This window comes from Prionailurus bengalensis, chromosome D4 (genome assembly GCF_016509475.1).
Source record: "Prionailurus bengalensis isolate Pbe53 chromosome D4, Fcat_Pben_1.1_paternal_pri, whole genome shotgun sequence".
NCBI classification, from domain to species: domain Eukaryota; kingdom Metazoa; phylum Chordata; class Mammalia; order Carnivora; family Felidae; genus Prionailurus; species Prionailurus bengalensis.
In genome coordinates, this window is record NC_057359.1 from 88,398,000 (window position 1) to 88,416,499 (window position 18,500).

An 18,500-nucleotide genomic window follows, 5' to 3' on the forward strand; every position below is an offset into this window, starting at 1 on the left:
ATTTTGCTTCTTTGAGTAAATTGGACCTCATTCCTTTTGTGAGTTGCTGTCTAAATACAGTGAGCCAAGAATTCAGATACTAAGCTTCTTACGGGAATGTCTCCTAGCGTTGATAGTAGGCAGGCAAGGAATGGGGATGGTAGATGGCATTATTCTTGGTTTTCTCTGTAGTAGAGAAATTGATTGTGGGTGCCTTTTGCTGAAAGGCACTGTTGCTTGCCTTGGAGATGTGAGGTTTGTTTTAATCCGAGGTCACCAATTTAGATGCTGCTGGAAGCCAGCTAGATACTGTGAGCAGGCTGGCTCCAGGGGACCCCGGGGGGCACGGCCGGCTGAGGGGCACCTGTTCCTTCTACAGGGGGCTGCTTCTCTGCTTTTGCCGCGTTGGAATGTGGCCCAGACATAGTGGGTCTTGTGGGTTTTCTCCCCCCGCCCCCAAGAAAACCTAGAAGTTTCGCCTTTTGTGTGAAATTAGCCAGCAACTAACTGAAGTTAAAAAACAAAAAACCACCATTTTAGCCAAATAGAACACATTTATGGGCCCACACAGTCTTACTGCCAGTTGGTGAGCTGTTTAAAACGAAGTGGCCAGGTAGGTGACCTTGAGCTAGCTCAGTTAAGTGTTACTGTACTTACCCTCTCAAGTTCAGTTCATGCGAACAACTAAACTGAAGCATCATTATTCTCCTTGCTTTATATGTGAAAACAGTTTAATGTGAAGTTGTTGAGGAGGTTAAAGCAAAAACACTGCTTATATCCTGATATTTAGTCAAAAGAACAGGATCGTCCGCAGAAAACATTATTGTTACAGGGAGGAAAAAAGGAGAAAGCACACCAAAATAGTAGTTTTCATTAGGGATTATGAGTCGCTTTTTTTTTTTTATGTTTATTTGTTTTTGAGAGAGAGAGAGAGAGAGAGAGAGAGAGCGCTTGAGTGTGTGAGCAGGGGAGGGGCAGAAAGAGAGGGAGACCCAGAATCTGAAGCACACTCCTGTTTCAGATTCTGTGTCTCTCTTTCTCTCTGCCTCTCTCTCTCAAAAATAAACATTAAAAAAATTTTTTTTTTTAATAAAAAAAGAAACAGGTGCCCCAAACTCATGAAGTATCAGGAAATGCAGCTGAATTAGTGTCCGCAAAATGGAATGCCTGACGTCAAGGTTCGGTGAGGATGTAAGGAGGAAGCTCTCCTATACCTTGGAGAGCCCTTTGGCAGTTTCTGGCAAATTGAAAAGGTGCACATTCCGTGTCCCAGAATGTTCACACCTGGGCGTACGCATGTACTCCCGATCTCTGCACAACTATGTGTAAGAAGGCACGTACAGGGATGTTCATGACAGCATTGTGATGGCAAAAGGTTGGACATTCCCTGAATGTACGCAGATGGGGAAATGGATATACCGATGTTCCTCGACTTACGATCAAGCTGTGTCCCGATAAACCCAGTGTACGTTGAAAATGCCTTGATACGCCTACCCTCCTGATCATCAGAGCCTAGCCTGGCCCACCTTCAGCTCCCGGAACACTTACATTCGCCTACATCTGGGCAGAATCACCTCACAGGCTCATCAAACGAGCCTGTTTTATACCAAAGTGCCGAATGCCTCGTGTAATGTACCGAATACCGTCCTGAAAGCGACAAACAGAACGGTCGTCCGGGTAGGGGTCGGTTACGCTTGTGACCGCGGGGCTGCCCGAGAGCCGCGGCCGCTGCCGCCGCCCAGCATCCCGAGAGAGGATCGTGCACACCTCTATCTAGCCTGGGAAGAGAGCCAAATCCAAATCTCAGAGTCCGGTTTCTACTGCGTGTGTATTCCTTCTGCACCATCGAAAGGCCAGAAAATTTGAGGCTGGACCGGTCTTCCTGTGATGTACGTGTGGTGAAATACAAGCCGGTAAAGTGGGACCCGGAGCATGATAAATGTATCAACACAGATGGGTCCTCAAAAACAGTGTTGTCTGAAAATGCAAGTTACAGATGTGCTTCTACGTTATGACACCGTGTATCCAAAGTTTTAAAACACCGAATGATACTGTATGATGTTTACGGATATGGATAGATGTATCTAGTAAAGGTACTGTTGTTATCTTTTTTTTAAAAACGTTTATTTATTTTTGAGAGACAGAAACAGAACGAGCAGGGGGGTGGGGGACGGAGAGACAGGGAGACACAGAATCGGAAGCAGGCTCCAGGCTCGGAGCTGTCGGCACAGAGCCCGACGCGGGGCCGGAACTCGAGCTGTGAGACCATGACCTGAGCCGAAGTCGCACGCCTAATGACTGAGCCACCCAGGCGCCCCCGTAGTAAAAGTACTTTCAAAGGGAGAGCAGGAAGGCCCCTAATCAGTTCATGAGCACAGGGAGGGGGGGGTGAGAGGGGACGAGGGTTCGACAGAGGGACGAAGGCATTTTTCTTTGTCACCAGTGTTTTATTTTCCCTTCTTCACACCCTCCCTTCCTGTGAATCCAAAGCAGCTGCAACACAGGCATCTAATAAGCCCGGAGAGCGGGGGATCTGGGTATTTGTTGTTATCCCTTTTACTTTTCTACAACTAGGAGGGTGGGGAGGCCCCCGAGGCCGCGGGCTCGCTTGTCCGGCTGACCGCTGATGCCCGGTGCCCGACACGCGCTGGGGCTTCAGCAGGCGTTTGTCGAATCACGGAATGAGTGCATTTCTGTGTCCCAGTTTTTCTCAAGTGAACACTTGTTGCTAGAAAAGGTATCGTTGCCACGTTGGTAAAAGCAGAGGTTCTCTGGGTCGCCTGGGTGGCTCGGTCGGTCGAGTGTCCAACTTCTGCTCAGGTCATGATCTCGTGGATCATGGGTTCGACTGCTCAGAGCCTGGAGCCTGCCCCTCCCCTGTTCGCGCTTTGTCTCTCTCTCAAAAATAAACAAACATTAAAAAAAAAAAATTTTTTTTTTAAAGTAGAAATTCCCTGAACCTGGGTGGTGGGCTTGTGAGTGCTTAGTCCTACACGCCTGATCTTGTTATGGATGCCACCAAACAGCAAGATTATACGTTGTGGCTGTGCTTATATCTTTCTGACGTGTGTGTGTGTGTGTGTGTATAGACACACACACACACACACACACACACACACACAGAAGATTTGAAGCGGGCTCCACACTGACAGCAGCGAGCCCCGATGTAGAGCTTGAACTCACAAACCATGAGACCCAGTTGGTTTATTTATTTTTAGTAACCTCTACACCCAGTGTGAGGCTCAAACTCTCCACCCCAAGACCAGGAGTGGCACCTCTTCCAACCGAGCCAGCCGGGCGCTCCTCTAACATGGTATTTGGTTGCTGCGTACCAGTTCAGAGCTTTGAGATCTGAAGTACGTGTTTGACATTTTCTTAGATCAAAAGGAAAACCCCGAACCGTTATTATGACTTATCCCTGAGTGGTAAGGTTGCAGCTACTTTTCTGCACGGTTCGCTTATGTTTTCTCTGACCACGTACAGGCTTTATAATTCACAATAACTGATGGTAAAGTAGGTGAGGAGCTTCCGGGGTGGCGGGCATGTGGGGGTGAGGGGGGAGTGGCGGGGAAGCTTTGCGCCCCTTCCTTCTCGCATTTCTTTCATCTGACTCTGAGTTCTAGTCTTTTGTAATAACTCTGTTCTACGGGGCGCTTGGGTGGCTCAGTTGGCTAAGCGTCCGACTCTTAATTTCAGCTCAGGTCATGATCTCACGGTTCGTGAGATCGAGCCCTGTGCCGGGTTCTGTGCTGACCATTGAGAGCCTGCTTAGGATTCTGTCTCTCTCTCTCTCTCTCTCTGTCCCTCCTTCCTTGCACGTGCTCACTTGCTCTATCTCCCTCTAATAACTAAACTGAAAACAATTTTAAAAACCAGTGAACTAGTGAAGTAACAGGACATTAAATTCCATTAAAATAGATTAGAGGAAAATCTCCAAATTCTGAATGGTTTTCACACATTGGTGAAATTGAGGTACCTTTTTTTCCTTTGGCTTTGGCTCTTTTTTTCCCTAGTGTAGGGGAAATTTTTATATTTTTTTAAATATATTATTAATTAAAACCGTTGTTTTTAAATTTTAAGTAGGCTCCACACCCAACACGAGGCCCGTACTCACAACCCCAAGATCAAGAGTCGCACACTCTACCAGCTGAGCCAGCCAGGCACCCCTGTCATTTATAATTTTTAAAAGTTATATTTGATTGTAAAAACGATCCTAAATCTCACTCAAAGGTAAAATAAAAATGATTTTTTGAATATAATGCTTCATTTTCGGAGGCATAGTTTATAGAAAACCATATTTTCATTTGGGTAAGTACACATTAGAACAGCTCAAGTTACAATTACCTTTCCTAAAGCATTTGAAAGAGGAAAATAGTTTCTAGCATGTGACAGGTGACCTTTTCCTTTTTGCTGATCCAAAAGCTTGTCTAACACAAGAGGACGACGGGCGTGGTGAAGAGTCCTCTCTTCTCCCCATCCCTGTGGGCAGGTTCCTCAGACTTAACCACTCTCACCCTCCGTGGGTCCTTCCACGTTTTTCTATATAACTTTAAAGATCTTCGTCTGTACATTCCCCACTTGTAGGTTTCTTTTTTTTCTTTTCTTTTCTTTCTTTCTTTCTTTTTTTTTTTTTTTTTGGCATAATCACACTTTATAAAAATCTAAGGTCAGGGGGCTTCTGGGTGGCTCAGTCGGTTAAGTGTCCGACTTCGGCTCTGGTCATGATCTCACGGTTTGTGGGCTCAAGCCCCGCGTCGGGCTCTCTGCTGTCAGCACAGAGCCTGGAGCCTGCTTGGGATTCTGTGTCTCCCTCTCTCTGTCTCTGCCCCTGCCCTGCTCACACTCTGTCTCTGTCTCTCAAAAAGTGAATAAACATTTAAAAAAAAAAATTTTTTTTTAATTTTTAGAAATGTATTTATTTTGAGATAGCACGAGTAGGGGAGAGGCAGAAAGAGAGGGGGGAGAAAGAATCCCCAACAGGCTCCATGCTGTCAACACAGAGCCCCATGCGGGGCTCGAACTCTCATGAACCGTGAGATCATGACCCGAACTGAAGTCAAAAGTCAGATGCCCGACTGACTGAGCCACCCAGGCGCCCTGCCTTTCGGTGACTTCTAAGCCAAAGTCCAGCCACAGCGGTGTCTTGTTGTCCTCAGTCCACCGAGCTCCGTGCCAAGGTCCAGAACATCCTTCCCGCTGACGTCTACATGGCCTGTGCCCTCACTACGGTGCCTTCTCAGTGAAGCTCTCCAGGACCACCTTCCTCCAAGTGGCCTGCCCTGCCCCCCACCCGGTGCTGTTTGCTGGTGCACTCCTCACGGACTGATAGACCGTGGCCTTCACAGTGCGTGTGTTCTCATCTGCTCTCTCCACTAGACTGGAAGCTCAACAAGGCAGGACTTTCTGTTCACCTCACTCAGTGCTCCATTGTCACAGCCTAGGGCAGTGCCTGTTCAATGAGTGGCCTTGTCTCTTTCTTTTTTTTTTTTTTTTAATGTTTACTTATTTATTTGCGGGGGGTGGGGGGGTGCAGGCAGAGAGAGGGAGAGAAAGAATCCCAAGCAGGTTTCCACGCTTAGCCCGGAGCCCGATGCAGGGCTTGATCTCACGACCCGAGGACCATGACCTGAGCCAAAATCAAGAGTCAGACTCTTAACCAACTGAACCACCTGGGCACCCCATCTTTTTCTTTATTATATTACAGGCTCGCTTTATTTATTTATTTATTTATTTATTTAGTATGTATGTATGTATGTATGTATGTATGTATGTATGTAGGCTCCCTGCCCAACAGGGGGCTTGAACTCACGACCCTGAGATCAGGTGTTTGCTCTTCTGAATAAGCCAGCCAAGCGCCCCTCTCTTGCAGTCTTTTTTCAAATGTTGGTATACGCGGGCCTACATCCTTCTTTTTAACCACTATGATAATTCTTCATTGTAAAGAGCACTCAGCATTGATAGAAATCATTCGTTTGTTGACAGAAATTTATACTGCATTTTGACTGCTTGATTTTAGCTATTGTAAACAGAGCTGCTTTGAATATTCTTGTAGAAATATCTTTATGTTTCAGCTCTAGTATTTCTGTCGGGGTAGATTCCTAGGCATGGGATTACTTTAAATGGAAGGCTCCAAAGAGCCCTGTATGGACAAGGTTCTGTCAGTTCACACTACCGCCAAGTGGCGTGTAAGTGTTTGGTGTTCATTTGCACACATGCGTCACAAGGGATCACGTTGTAGGTCTTAACTTCCACCAACCTGATCAGAGAAAGGTGCCGTTTCATGTTGACTCTTGGTGACGTTCAGGATCTCAAGCGTGTTTATTGTCTTTTAGTTTCAGACTTTCTCTGTAACCCAGAAATTTTAGGAAAACTTATTTCAATACGAGTTTACTTCTCGGCGCGTATATACTCTTAAATGCGAGGAAAACTTTTGTGGTAAAAATAAAGGTGCCTGCAAACAGCTAACAGGAAGGAGAGGGGAAACGTACGCATCCGTAATCATGCCCTGAAACCGCACATTTTAAAGTGTACTTTTTGGGTAAAGTTTTGGTTTAGAACTTTGATAGTGATACGATGAAGTTTTAATTTTACAAGTAGTTTATTGAAAATAGAGACAACCCATTTAGAATAATCTGAAATAACTCAGAATAATCGGCCAGTGCCACATTTTCTCTCATTGGATCCTCTGTAACAAATTAACTACCCGTTTTTTAGATCGTTTCTTCATCATTGTCGTCAGAGTAATGCTTAGGTCCTTATTTGCCTTAGTGCCTTGGAGATTGTAATTGTGTTTCCACTGATTTCAGATAATAAAAGTCGACTAGGAGAGCAGGAGTTTACAACCAGCCGTAGAGATAAGTACCTGAGAACAGTCCTGTGTTTTATGTTCCTGTAAACGTCTCGTGGACGAACAGTCTTGTGTACCTAACTTGATAAGCAGTTTATTGTGGTTACGAATATGCCATATTATCATGGTTATGTTTTTTAAAGACGTTCTCATCAAACATACACTGAAGTATTAATGGATGAAATGATAGCACATCTAGGATTTGATTCCGTTGAATCCAATCTATTGATTGGAGTGAGATCCTATTTAGATGAGATTGGGGGTGGGGAGAAGTACAGAAGAACAAAGTGGACCGTGAGTCGATGGTTTGAAATTTCCTATAATAAAAAATGCAAAACAAACAAAAGATAGACTGGTTGGTTGGTTGTAATGAGGTGGCTAAAACCATAGGTTGGGGTTTAAACAAACCTGAGTTTGAATACTGGCTCTGTCGCCTACTGACGTCTTGATTCTAAGCAGGTTTTACCACTCTGAGCCTCTATTTCCTCATCTATAAAATGGACGTAATGACACCTGCCTTGTAGTGTTGCGATAAGAATGAGTGGCGGTAGGGGTGCCCGGGTGGCTCAGTTGGTTGAGTATCTGACTCTCGGTTTCGGCTCAGGTCATAATTTCGGGGTTTGTGGGATCGAGCCCTGTGTCAGGCTCTGTGCTGAGAGCGGAGGCCTGCTTGCGATTCTCTGCCCCTCCCTCCGTGCTCGCTCACTCTCTCTCTTTCAAAATGAACAGATGAGCCTAAAACTAAATGAGTGGTGGTAGATAAAGCTCTTAGCATAGTACTGGCTACAAGGTCAAGTGTTTGCAGTCTCTGAAATCCTTGGGGAAACAGACATTACTGCTGTGTCGGTGCTAACAGAATTAATGGGGGCGGGTGCTTCTGGCTGCCTCAGTTGGAGCACGAGACTCTTGATCTCAGGGTTGTGAGTTCGAGCCCCATGTTGGGTGTAGAGCTTACCTTAAAATCTTACCAAAAAAAAAAAAAAAAAAAGTGTGGTTGTTGCAAATGTAATTAAATCGTCTTTGTGTCTGATATTGTCGTTTTCACCCTACTTTGGCACCCGCCCCGCCCCGTGTCTCCTTTTTGCTTCCTCATCCAGTCAGACTGACCTCGCCGCTCCTCCTAGGAGAGTGTCTGGAGGGAGAAATGTGACGATTCTGACTCACTCCTACCTCCTCCCCAGACGCTGGCTGGAGCACTCTGGCATAGGAGTTACGGAACAGATGGGGCATTTGTCCCAGGGTACCCAGGTCTGGAAGGAGCGTTTTTTGTATCCCTCTGCACTCAGAACCGACTACTGGCCGTTTTTTCTGGGACTGAGTATTCTTCACGTTTGGGGCCTCAGCCATTCGTGGTATCATGTGAATGTTGGTTTATTTACACTACATCGAATCAAATGAAGTTGAATGAACAATTAGAATGGATGACCTTCCCGGTTCCTTCCAGTTTCAAAGTGTCCATGTATCTACGGTTTGTATAGTAAAATAGGGTTTGCACAATGCCTTCCACACACACCTTATTTGACACAGCGACGCGGTAACTTAAAACAGATGGGGGTTAGGTTAGGTGCAGGTCGTACAGATGATACTGGCAAATGGTAATACTGAACACTTTTTTTATTTTTAATTTTTTTTGTGTTTTTTTTATTTTTTTTTTTAACGTTTATTTATTTTTGAGACAGAGAGAGACAGAGCATGAAGAGGGGAGGGTCAGAGAGAGGGAGACACAGAATCGGAAACAGGCTCCAGGCTCTGAGCTGTCAGCACAGAGCCCGACGCGGGGCTCGAACTCACGGACCCTAAGATCATGACCTGAGCCGCAGTCGGCTGCTCAACCGACTGAGCCACCCAGGCGCCCCTTTTTGTGTTTATTTTTGAGAGAGCGAGAGAGAGAGAGAGAGAGAGAGAGAGAGGAAGAGAGAGAGAGAGCATGAGCAGGAGAAGGTCAGAGAGAGAGGGGGACACCGAATCGGAAGCAGGCTCCAGGGTCCGAGCTGTCAGCACGGAGCCCAATGTGGGGCTTGAACTCAGGAACTGTGAGATCATGACCTGAGCCGAAGTCGGACGCTTAACTGACTGAGCCACCCAGGCGGCCCGATGCTTTGCCCATTTTTAAGTCAGGTTATTTGGGTTTTTTGGGTTTTTTTGTTTTGCTGTTGAGTTGTTTGAGATCCTCATGTATTTTGGGTATTAGCCCGGTATCAGATATATGATTTGCCAATATTTTCTCTCCTTTCAGAATGTTGTCTCTTCACTCTCTTGTTTTCTTTCCTGTGCAGAAGCTTCTCAGTTTGATGCAGTCCCCATTTGTCTGTTCGTGCTGTTTTTTTTGGTTGCCTGTGCTTTGGGTTTTACCCAAAAAGTCATTGCCCAGACCAGCGTCAAGAAGTTTTTCTTATGTTTTCTTCTACTAGTAGTTTTACAGTTTATAATCTTACGTTTGAGTCTTCAGTCCATTTTGAACTGATGTGTGTGCATGGAGTGAGAAAGGGTCCGGTTTATTCTCGTGCATGAAGAGATCTAGTTTTCCCAGCGCCATTTGCAGTGGAGACTGTCCTCCGCTTTGTCAGAGATCAGTTGGACATACACGTGCAGACTTATTTCTGGGCCCTTTGTGTCCTGTTCCATCGGCCTCTGTTTTCATGCCAGTGTCGCACTGTTTTGATCACTGTGGCTTCGTAATAGACTTTGAAACCAGGCAGTGTGATGCCTCCAGCTTTGTCCTACTCAAGAGTGCTTTGGTTATTTGGGGGCTTCTGTGGTCCCGTAGGAGTTTGGGGTTGTTTGGTCTATTTCTATGAAAAATGCCGTTGGCATTTTAGTAGGGTTGACATTGAATGTGTAGGTTGCTTTGGATAGTATTGACGTTTTTACAATAGTAAGTCTTCCGATCCATGAACACAGATGATTTTTCCATTTATTTCTGTCTTCAGTTTCTCTCATCATTGTTTTTATGGTTTTCAGGGTATATATAGATCTATCACTTCCTTTGCTAAACTTATGCCTAAGTATTTTATTGCTTTTGATGCTTGTAAAATTTTTTTTCTCTCTCTCAGATGCTTTGTTGCTAGTGTATGGAGATGCCACTGATTTTTTTTTAAGTTTATTTATTTTGAGAGAGGCAGAGACAGTATGAGGGGGGAGGGGCAGAGAGAGAGAGAGAGAGAGAGAGAGAGAGAGACACCGAGCATCCCAAGTAGGCTCCGAGATGCCAGCACAGAGCCCGATGCGGGGCTCAAATGCACGAACCATGAGATCGTGACCTGAGCCGAAACCAAGAGTCAGACGCTTGAGCAACTGAGCCACCTCAGTGCTATTGATTTTTGTATTCTAGAGCTTTAAGGAATTCACGTATTAGTTCTAACAGTGGAAGCTTATTGTTTTCTATATAAAATAGCATGCCATCTGTAAATAGTGACAGTTTTACATCTTCCTTTGTAGTTCGATGCCTGTTACTTGTTTTTCACGCCTGATTGCTCTGGCCAGGACTGCCAGTACTGTGTTGAATAAGCATGGTAACAGTGGGGAACCTTATTTTGTTCCCGAGCTTAGAGGACAAATCTTCCGCTTTTCCCTGTTAAGGATGATGTCAGCTCTGGGCTTGTCATTTATACGGCCTGTATTATACTGCGGTGCGTTCCTTCTGTACCTGATTTGTTGAGGGTCTTTATCATGAAATGATGTGTTTTTTTTTTGTTGACTACTTTTTCTGCGTTTATTGAGGTGATCATAGGATTTTTTTCTCCCTTCATTTTGTTATTGTGACGTATCACATTTCTTGATTTGCATATATTCAGCCATCCTTGCATCCTGGGGGTGAATCGCGCTTGATCATGGCGTGTGATCCTTCCATGTGCTGTCGAGTTCAGTTTGGTCGTATCGTGTTACGGAGTTTCTCGTCTGCGTTCATCAGGGATATTGGCCTCTACTGTTCTTGTCTTGTAGTGTCCTTATATGGCTTCGGTTTCAGGATAAAGCTGGCCTTGTACAGTGGCTTTGGACATGCTCCTGCCTCTTCGGTTTTTTGGGAAGAAGTTGAGAGGGGTGGCTGTTAATTTGGCCTCAACTCTTTTTCCCGTTTGATTGGTCTCCTTACTCATTGTTAGTTTGTTCAGATTTTCTCTTTCTTTAGGAGTCAGCCTTGGGAAGTTGTGTGTTTTTAGGAATTTGTCCATTTCTTCTAGGTTGTCCAGTTTGCATTTAATATCATGTCGTGATTACCTTTGCATATTGGGAGGGTGAAATGGCTTTCCCGTCAGATCTGTGTTGCAATCCCAGCTTTACCACTGATCGTCTCTGTTGTCTTGGGCCACGATTTCACCCCTGAACCTGTGTCTGCGTCTCTACCGTGGAGCTGCCGCTCTGAATCACACTGGGCTGGGTGAGGATGGGATGCCCTGGGAAAGCCCTCGGCCCGTAACCCGTTTCTCGAAAGGTGTGGAAAATGTGGAGTTATGATGCTGTTACGAATGTTTAAAAGGAAACTTGGAGATTTTAGAGGAGTATTTCTCTCAAAATGTGGTTTCTGCATTATAAGTAGCCGTGGTGTTATGTTAAATATGATGATTTGTGTATTTTTACCATAATTTAAAAAATAATGGAGGGGCACCTGGCTGGTTCAGTCGGTTAAGTGTCCGGCTCTTGATTTCGGCTCAGGTCACGATCTCGCAGTTCATGGAATCGAGCCCCGTGTTAGGCTCCGCGCTGATAGCGTGGAGCCCGCTTGGGATGCTCTCTCTCTCTCCCTCCCTCCCTCTGGCCCTCTTCCACTTGCGCGTTCACATGCACGCTCTCTCTCTAAATAAAAAGCAAAAATAAAATTATTCAAAAACATGTATTTTGTGGCAGTGTTTTATCAAGTGAAATGCTAATATAAAAGTGAGAAAAAACAATAAAGGAATGTAATGTTTAAATAGAAAAAACAACTGTTTTAAGCTTGCTATTGAAACATTTTCCCCCAAATATGCAGAAAATATCTTTGGTGGACTGAATGAGTTAAGCATTTTTTTTTTTTAAAACCAGGCTTCCAGGGGCGCCTGGGTGGCTCAGTCGGTTAAGCGTCCGACTTCGGCTCAGGTCATGATCTCACAGTCTGTGGGTTCGAGCCCCGCGTCGGGCTCTGTGCTGACAGCTCGGAGCCTGGAGCCTGCTTCCGATTCTGTGTCTCCCTCTCTCTCTGCCCCTCCCCCATTCATGCTCTGTCTCTCTCTGTCCCCAAAATAAATAAACGTTAAAAAAAAAAAAATTAAAAAAAAAAACAAACCAGGCTTCCATTTTGTCACGTAGCATCTAAATGCTGGATAAATTAGAACAAGCATACTTGTAGGACTTAAACCTTCGTGTATAATACACATGCTAAAAAATAGTCATTATTGGCTCATAACCTGGTGAATTTCCACAACGTAAATAAACACAATTGTGCAACCACAAGAGTGTCACCAAACACTTCCAGAAGCTCCTTCCGACCCCCTCCTGTAGCCACTGAAGCCTCTTCCTCCCAAGGATCCCCCTCACCTGACTCTATTCCCGTAGACAATTTCCCTGTGTTTGAATGGATCGTACCTACGGCGGCCTCGTTTATCTTAGTGTTCTGTTGTGAGGCTCCGCTCGGGGCAGGAATTTGTTTATTCATTCTGTCTCTGGGGATCCTGCCAGAGCCTGAAACCGCAGTGTCCCGAGGTGTCCGTCATATGGAGTTGAATTGATTTCTCTCCCGTGCATCTAGGACTGTGCTAGTCTTGTGCCTTCGGGAGCATTGGGAAAAGAGGCACTCACATCATTCTCTTAGAATCCTGAAAAAGGATGTGAGCTTTGGCATTTTGGGGTTTGTGGTCGAGCCTTCCAGCGGATGACTTCTAATATCTTCTCTGCTTCTCTTGTCCTCCCTGGGAGTTCCCGTGTGCTGCAGGCTACTCTCTCCCACCCGGGAGTGGGAGTCCAGCGACGTTCTCTAAATGCACAGCTGGCTCCTAGGAAAATTAGGGAAATTCCTAGAGGCCAAAAAAAAAAAGACGGTGGGGGTGGGGAAGCTGCAGCCTCTGGAGCCAAAGCCTTGGGTGCAAGGAGGCAGAGGGGGTGGGATGGTCAGGGTGTGGCTGGAGCTTTGTCCCTCTCCTTAGCCCCTAATATTATAGGACCCTCAGAGCTGGAGTCCTTGAATTGATGAGTGGGCTAGGAAACATAACCCTCCTAATGGCAGTAAAGTAAGTGTTTTCGCTATCGTGTAGGGGGTTACAGTTTATGATTTTTTTAAAAAAATGTTAATGTTTATTTATCTTTGAGAGAGTGCAAGCAGGGGAGGGGCAGAGAGAGGGAGACACAGAATCCAAAGCGGGCTCCAGGCTCCGAGCCGTCAGCACAGAACCCTACGCGGGGCTCGAACTCATGAATGGCAAGATCGTGACCCGGGCCGAAGTCTGACGTTCAACCGACCCAGACACCCCCAGTTTATGATTTGAATGCTGCAGACTGATCCACAGCCTCTCCTCCGAGGCCTTTGGGGTTTGCGATTTTAGACTCCCTCTGATGTCCGGGAGACCCAAGTCTAGAGAGAAAATTAGCACTCACGCGAAGAAACAGCCGGCTGTGAAAGCCAACAGAGAACACCGGAAGCAGAATTAGAGCCCCCAGAGCATCTCAGTGGATTGTAACGTAGTTTATGTTTAAAACTGGAAGGAACAAAGGGTAGAATTAAAAAACATGAGCCAGAAGCAAACAGTAGCAAAAAGGACTGTGCAGATTGGAGGAAGGACCAAATGCAGGATTTAGAAAAGTGCTCGGCTTAGTGCCTTGCATCTAGAAGCTTCCTAATTAATAACTGTTAGCTTCTGAAGGTGCTCAGATTTAGGCACGTGATTCTCAACATAAAACTCCTGACTTACCCAATATGCACTGTCTTCACGGAGCCTCCGTTTTAGAAGTATTCCCTAGAGCTTTTGTTCTTTTGGCCTTAAAATGTATTAGTTGAGATTGGAGTCCCAACTTTGAGATGGCTTCAGGCGGCCGTGGTAGCACCTGCCCACGTGTCGCAGTTTCAGCAGATCTCAGGGCTGTCCTGTGTCCGAGACATCGCCCTCCACCCGGCTAGTGCCTGGATTCCTGCTGCATAAGGCTTTGTTTCCTGAAACCCCATCGTGTGTGACATCATTTTAGATGCAGATGTTAAAAAATTGTATCGTAGGTCAGAAAAATAATGTCAGGCGTCCTTCATCGTCCCGCAGTGGGAGGAGCCGGGTAGGTGCGTAAAACTCTCATAGGAAGATTTATATAAATGAGCGTATTGTCGGAGCACCTTTGGCCACTTTTCCCCTCCCCCCTCCCCTCTCCCCTCCCCCATCATGTTTTGAGCGCCTCCTGATGCCAGGCCTTGTGCTAGCGGGAAGCTTGTGAGGATGACTAAAACATTGTTCCTCCTTCCCGGGGAGTCACATTCCGCTTGACCACCAAGTCTGCCCCTGGGGCCCTTACAAATGCACGGGGATGAATTGAATCTATTGTATGCCTCTTTCTGCAAAACTGTTGATATGAATTTCTGATGAGTCTGCTTCAGCCTTTGGAGCAGGAAGGTATATGTATTGTGTATATTGCCAAGTATACGGAAACGTGAGCTAGCTAGCTAGATACTGTAGTTTTTCAAGCAATAAATAGGTTACATAAATCAAGTTAACTTCTCCCTTTGACTAATTCCACCACGGCAAATCTTTCTAGGACGATGTGAGGCATAAGGTTCATCTGAACACCTTTGGATTCTTCAAGGACGGGTACATGGTGGTTAATGTCAGTAGCCTTTCAGTGAATGAACCTGAAGGAGCCACAGACAAGGACACAACCGTAAGTGCCTTCCAGGAGGTCAAGGGCTTTACCCGTTTCTGTTGTGTAGATGAGAGCTTCAACCCCCGCCCCCCACTTAAATATGAAGTATCCCAATGTAGAGAAAATTAAACTTGGGCGGTGGGCATCAGATAGTTTTATTTATTTATTTATTTTTTTTCAACGTTTATTTATTTTTGGGACAGAGAGAGACAGAGCATGAACGGGGGAGGGGCAGAGAGAGAGGGAGACACAGAATCGGAAACAGGCTCCAGGCTCCGGGCCATCAGCCCAGAGCCTGACGCAGGGCTCGAACTCACGGACCGCGAGATCGTGACCTGGCTGAAGTCGGACGCTTAACCGACTGCGCCACCCAGGCGCCCCGATAGTTTTATTTTTTAACACTTAAGTTGTAATTCTTGAATAATTTTTCGTAACTGGGGTTGCTTCTTACAAAATGAATGCTCAGAAGACCAAGAGCAGGCTAGGCCAAAGAATCGCCTTTTCTGCTCCTTGAGTAAGAAAGGTGTGGATGCCAAAGCACTGTGTGGACACTTAGCTCTGCCCTTTCCTCCCCCTCTTAGATTGGATTCAGCCTGGACCGTACAAAGAATGACGGGTTTTCTTCCTACCTGGTGAGCATCCCTTGCATGACCCGGTTCCCCTCATCACCTTGAGCCCAAGACGCTGGGTGGGAGCCTCCTGCTTTTGTCAGTGCTGTGTTCCTGGCGGTGGGGGCTGCTTTGAGTCCCTGGCCTCTCCGAGCACCCACAGCTGTGTGGTCTGGGGCGGAGCACGGGTCACTTGCTTGCCTTGGTCCTGAAAACTTTCTGTTCTTATTCTGACGTGAGCGAATGAGATGATGTACCCCCGGGGCTTCCTTTCTCAGGATGAAGATGTGAATTACTGTATTTTAAAAAAAAAGTCCATCTCCGTCACCCTTCTAATCCTAGACATCTCCAGAAGCGAGTAAGTAATTGCAGTGTTCCTTCAGTCCCATCCTAGAGGAGACTTAGGGGGGGTTGGGTAGCTAAGCTGACATTCGCGGAGCGTCTACCAGGTACTGGGCCGAAGGCAGGACGTCAAGAACGTGATGAGGGGGACAGAGGCGCCGCCCCCGAGAAGCGTGCAGATTAATGACGGAGACCCAACGGCAATACACGTGGTCACGGCAATATAGAGAGGAAGTAGGGTGGAGAAACGGGTGACTTAGAGAAGAGGAGGGAAGGCTTCAGGCAACCGTTGGCTCCTTGGCAGGACAGGGTCTGCCGAGCGGGGAGAAGGGAGGGAATGCACGTTCGGCAGGCCACACATAGCGCCCACTGCCCCTCACATGCCCTCCCAGAGTTCCCTTTAACATCTTACTCGGTTTTTTTACCCCTCGCTCCACTTCCCTTGTGCGCCAATTCGTTGAACACATTTTAGACGCTAAGGGGGAAAATACGTTCATCAGAGCCGTGTGGTCGCTAGGAATGTAAGCTTCGGAGTGAGAACGTCAGGTCCTCGCCCGGCTGCTTCCGGCCTCACCACTCTTGGGCAAGTTATTAACCTCCCCGAGCCCCCATTTCAGCAGGTGTACAAAGCAGACAGTAGAATCCACATCAGGGACCTCGTAAGGCCTACCTGAGATGATGGGTTTAGACCCCGGGACAGTGTGTAACACGGGGCACTCAAAGGGCCCTAGCCTTCCTTTGAACTTGTTTACTTTTCTCTTATTTGAACTTAGGGTGAGAGTAAGATCTCCACCAGATGCTGGTACCCAGCTACCAAAGATCATCTTCAGCAAGGATGAGAAAGTCCTTGGCCAGAGCCAGGAGCCTGGTGTTGACCCTGTTCCAGCGGGCAACCAGACTCAGCAGAAACAAGGTAAACTATAAGGTGGAGAACAGCATTTTCTTTACCACCCTGCTTCGTAGATTCTTCTTTGTCCCCAGGTAAAAACCACACACGGTCATAGCATTATTTTATTTTGGAGGTTGTCCAAGAATAAATAACCATCAAAGAAAAAGGTGGAAACTGGGGGAAAGGAGAAACAGAACAGTAATTTCTCTGACCTTGTTGTGTTAGAATTTTAGTATTTCTGTTTTCTTTTTCTTTTCTTTTCTTTTTTTTTCTTTTTTTTTAAGTTTATTTTTGAGAGAGTGAGAGAGAACCCTTACACAAGTGAGGAAGGGGCAGAGAGAGAGAAAAACCCAAGCAGGCTATGCACCAGCCCAGAGCCCACTGCGGGGTTCGAACTCAGGAACTGTGAGATCATGACCTGAGCTGAAGTTAGAGGCTTAACCGACTGAGCCATTCGGGTGCCCCCGTATTTCTGTTTTCTTCTGAGCTGTTTCCTGGGTGGGTCTAGAACATTTGATTTTTATTTCTTGTAAAAATTCTTTTAATGTTTATTCATTTTTGAGAGAGACAGAGTGCAGGCAGGGGAGGGCCAGAGAGAGAGGGAGACACAGAATCTGAAGCAGACTCCAGGCTCTGAGCAGTCGCACAGAGCCCAATGCAGGACTCGAACCCACGAACCGTGAGATTGTGACCTGAGCCAAAGTCGGAGGCTTAACTGACTGAGCCACCCAGGCGCCCCCGATGTTTAAGAGTCATAGTCATGTTTGTAATTTCCTAAGCATCCCTGTTCACTCAACTTTAAGATAGTTCATTCTTACCAGCCATCCCATTATATGGATACTGTAACTTGCTCAAGCTTTCCCCTTAAGGAGACGTATTTCCATGGTCATGCTATTATAAATATTGCTGCACTGGAGGTTCTTTATTGTAGAACTTTGGTCATTTCTAGAACTTTCTTTAGGATGGGTTCCCTGAACTGGAATATTCGCTTCAAAGGATAGGAGTACTGAGAGAATATTGGTACTATTTTCAGCTCCTTTCCAAATGAGTTGTATGAATTGATACTCCTTTTGGAAAATATATGAGAATAGTGCCCACATCACCTTGTCCTAGCCAGGACTGGGATTTTGGTGTACGTTTGTTTGTTTTGGACCCAAAGTAAAAGGCAAAAAGGACTCCTGTTTGGGTATTTACTCTTAACTACCGAGGTTGCACTTTTCCTCCATATGTTGATTAACCAGTTTATATTTATTGCCTCTTTTATTAACTGTCAGGTTTATCTGATAGTTTAGTTCTTAAAGAGAACTTACTCTTTATTTTATTTATTTATTTATTTATTTATTTATTTTTTTAAACATTTTTATTTATTTTTGGGACAGAGAGAGACAGAGTATGAACGGGGGAGGGGCAGAGAGAGAGGGAGACACAGAATCGGAAACAGGCTCCAGGCTCTGAGCCATCAGCCCAGAGCCCGACGCGGGGCTCGAACTCGCAGACCGCGAGATCGTGACCTGGCTGAAGTCGGACGCTTAACCGACTGCGCCACCCAGGCGCCCCGAGAACTTACTCTTTATTATTGACACTTTTTTTTCTCAGTGTGTCAAAACTCTAATCCCAATTAAAAGACATACAGAAACGTTACCTTTGCGTGATGGTGCAGCTTAGTGTCTGCGTACCATTTCCTCCTCGTGCTGGTTTCTCATGCTCACGTACACATTCGCTGCACGGAAAGTATCCTTTCCCTACTTTTATTGTGAAACTCTCTCCCTACAGCGAGGTTGAGATCCTGTCTTCCCCATGAAGATATCTTAAATAAAAATAAGGCCCAGATGCCCTCTCTGTTCCATGAAAGAAGCCATTAGCAATCTTAACACTCCCTGCTGTCGGGAAAAAGCATCAATTATGCTACCGTTATTTGCTATGAATTTTTCCGTATGTGTAAATAGATGTCATACACACACACATATATATGTGTGTGTGTGTGTGTGTGTGTATATATATGTGTGTGTGTATGTATGTATGTATA

General features: G+C 45.9%; 1 protein-coding gene across 2 annotated transcripts in view; it reads left to right on the forward strand.

Moving 5' to 3' along the window:
* Positions 1 to 18,500, forward strand: part of GPR107 (G protein-coupled receptor 107) — a 70,795-nt gene that overhangs the window by 7,683 nt on the left and 44,612 nt on the right. For both annotated transcript variants that reach the window (XM_043566463.1, XM_043566462.1), the window contains exons 2-5: positions 14,531 to 14,653; positions 15,217 to 15,267; positions 15,522 to 15,601; positions 16,359 to 16,498. In XM_043566463.1, the coding sequence (XP_043422398.1) occupies positions 14,531 to 14,653; positions 15,217 to 15,267; positions 15,522 to 15,601; positions 16,359 to 16,498 (394 nt within the window). The remainder of the gene's footprint in view (positions 1 to 14,530; positions 14,654 to 15,216; positions 15,268 to 15,521; positions 15,602 to 16,358; positions 16,499 to 18,500) is intronic.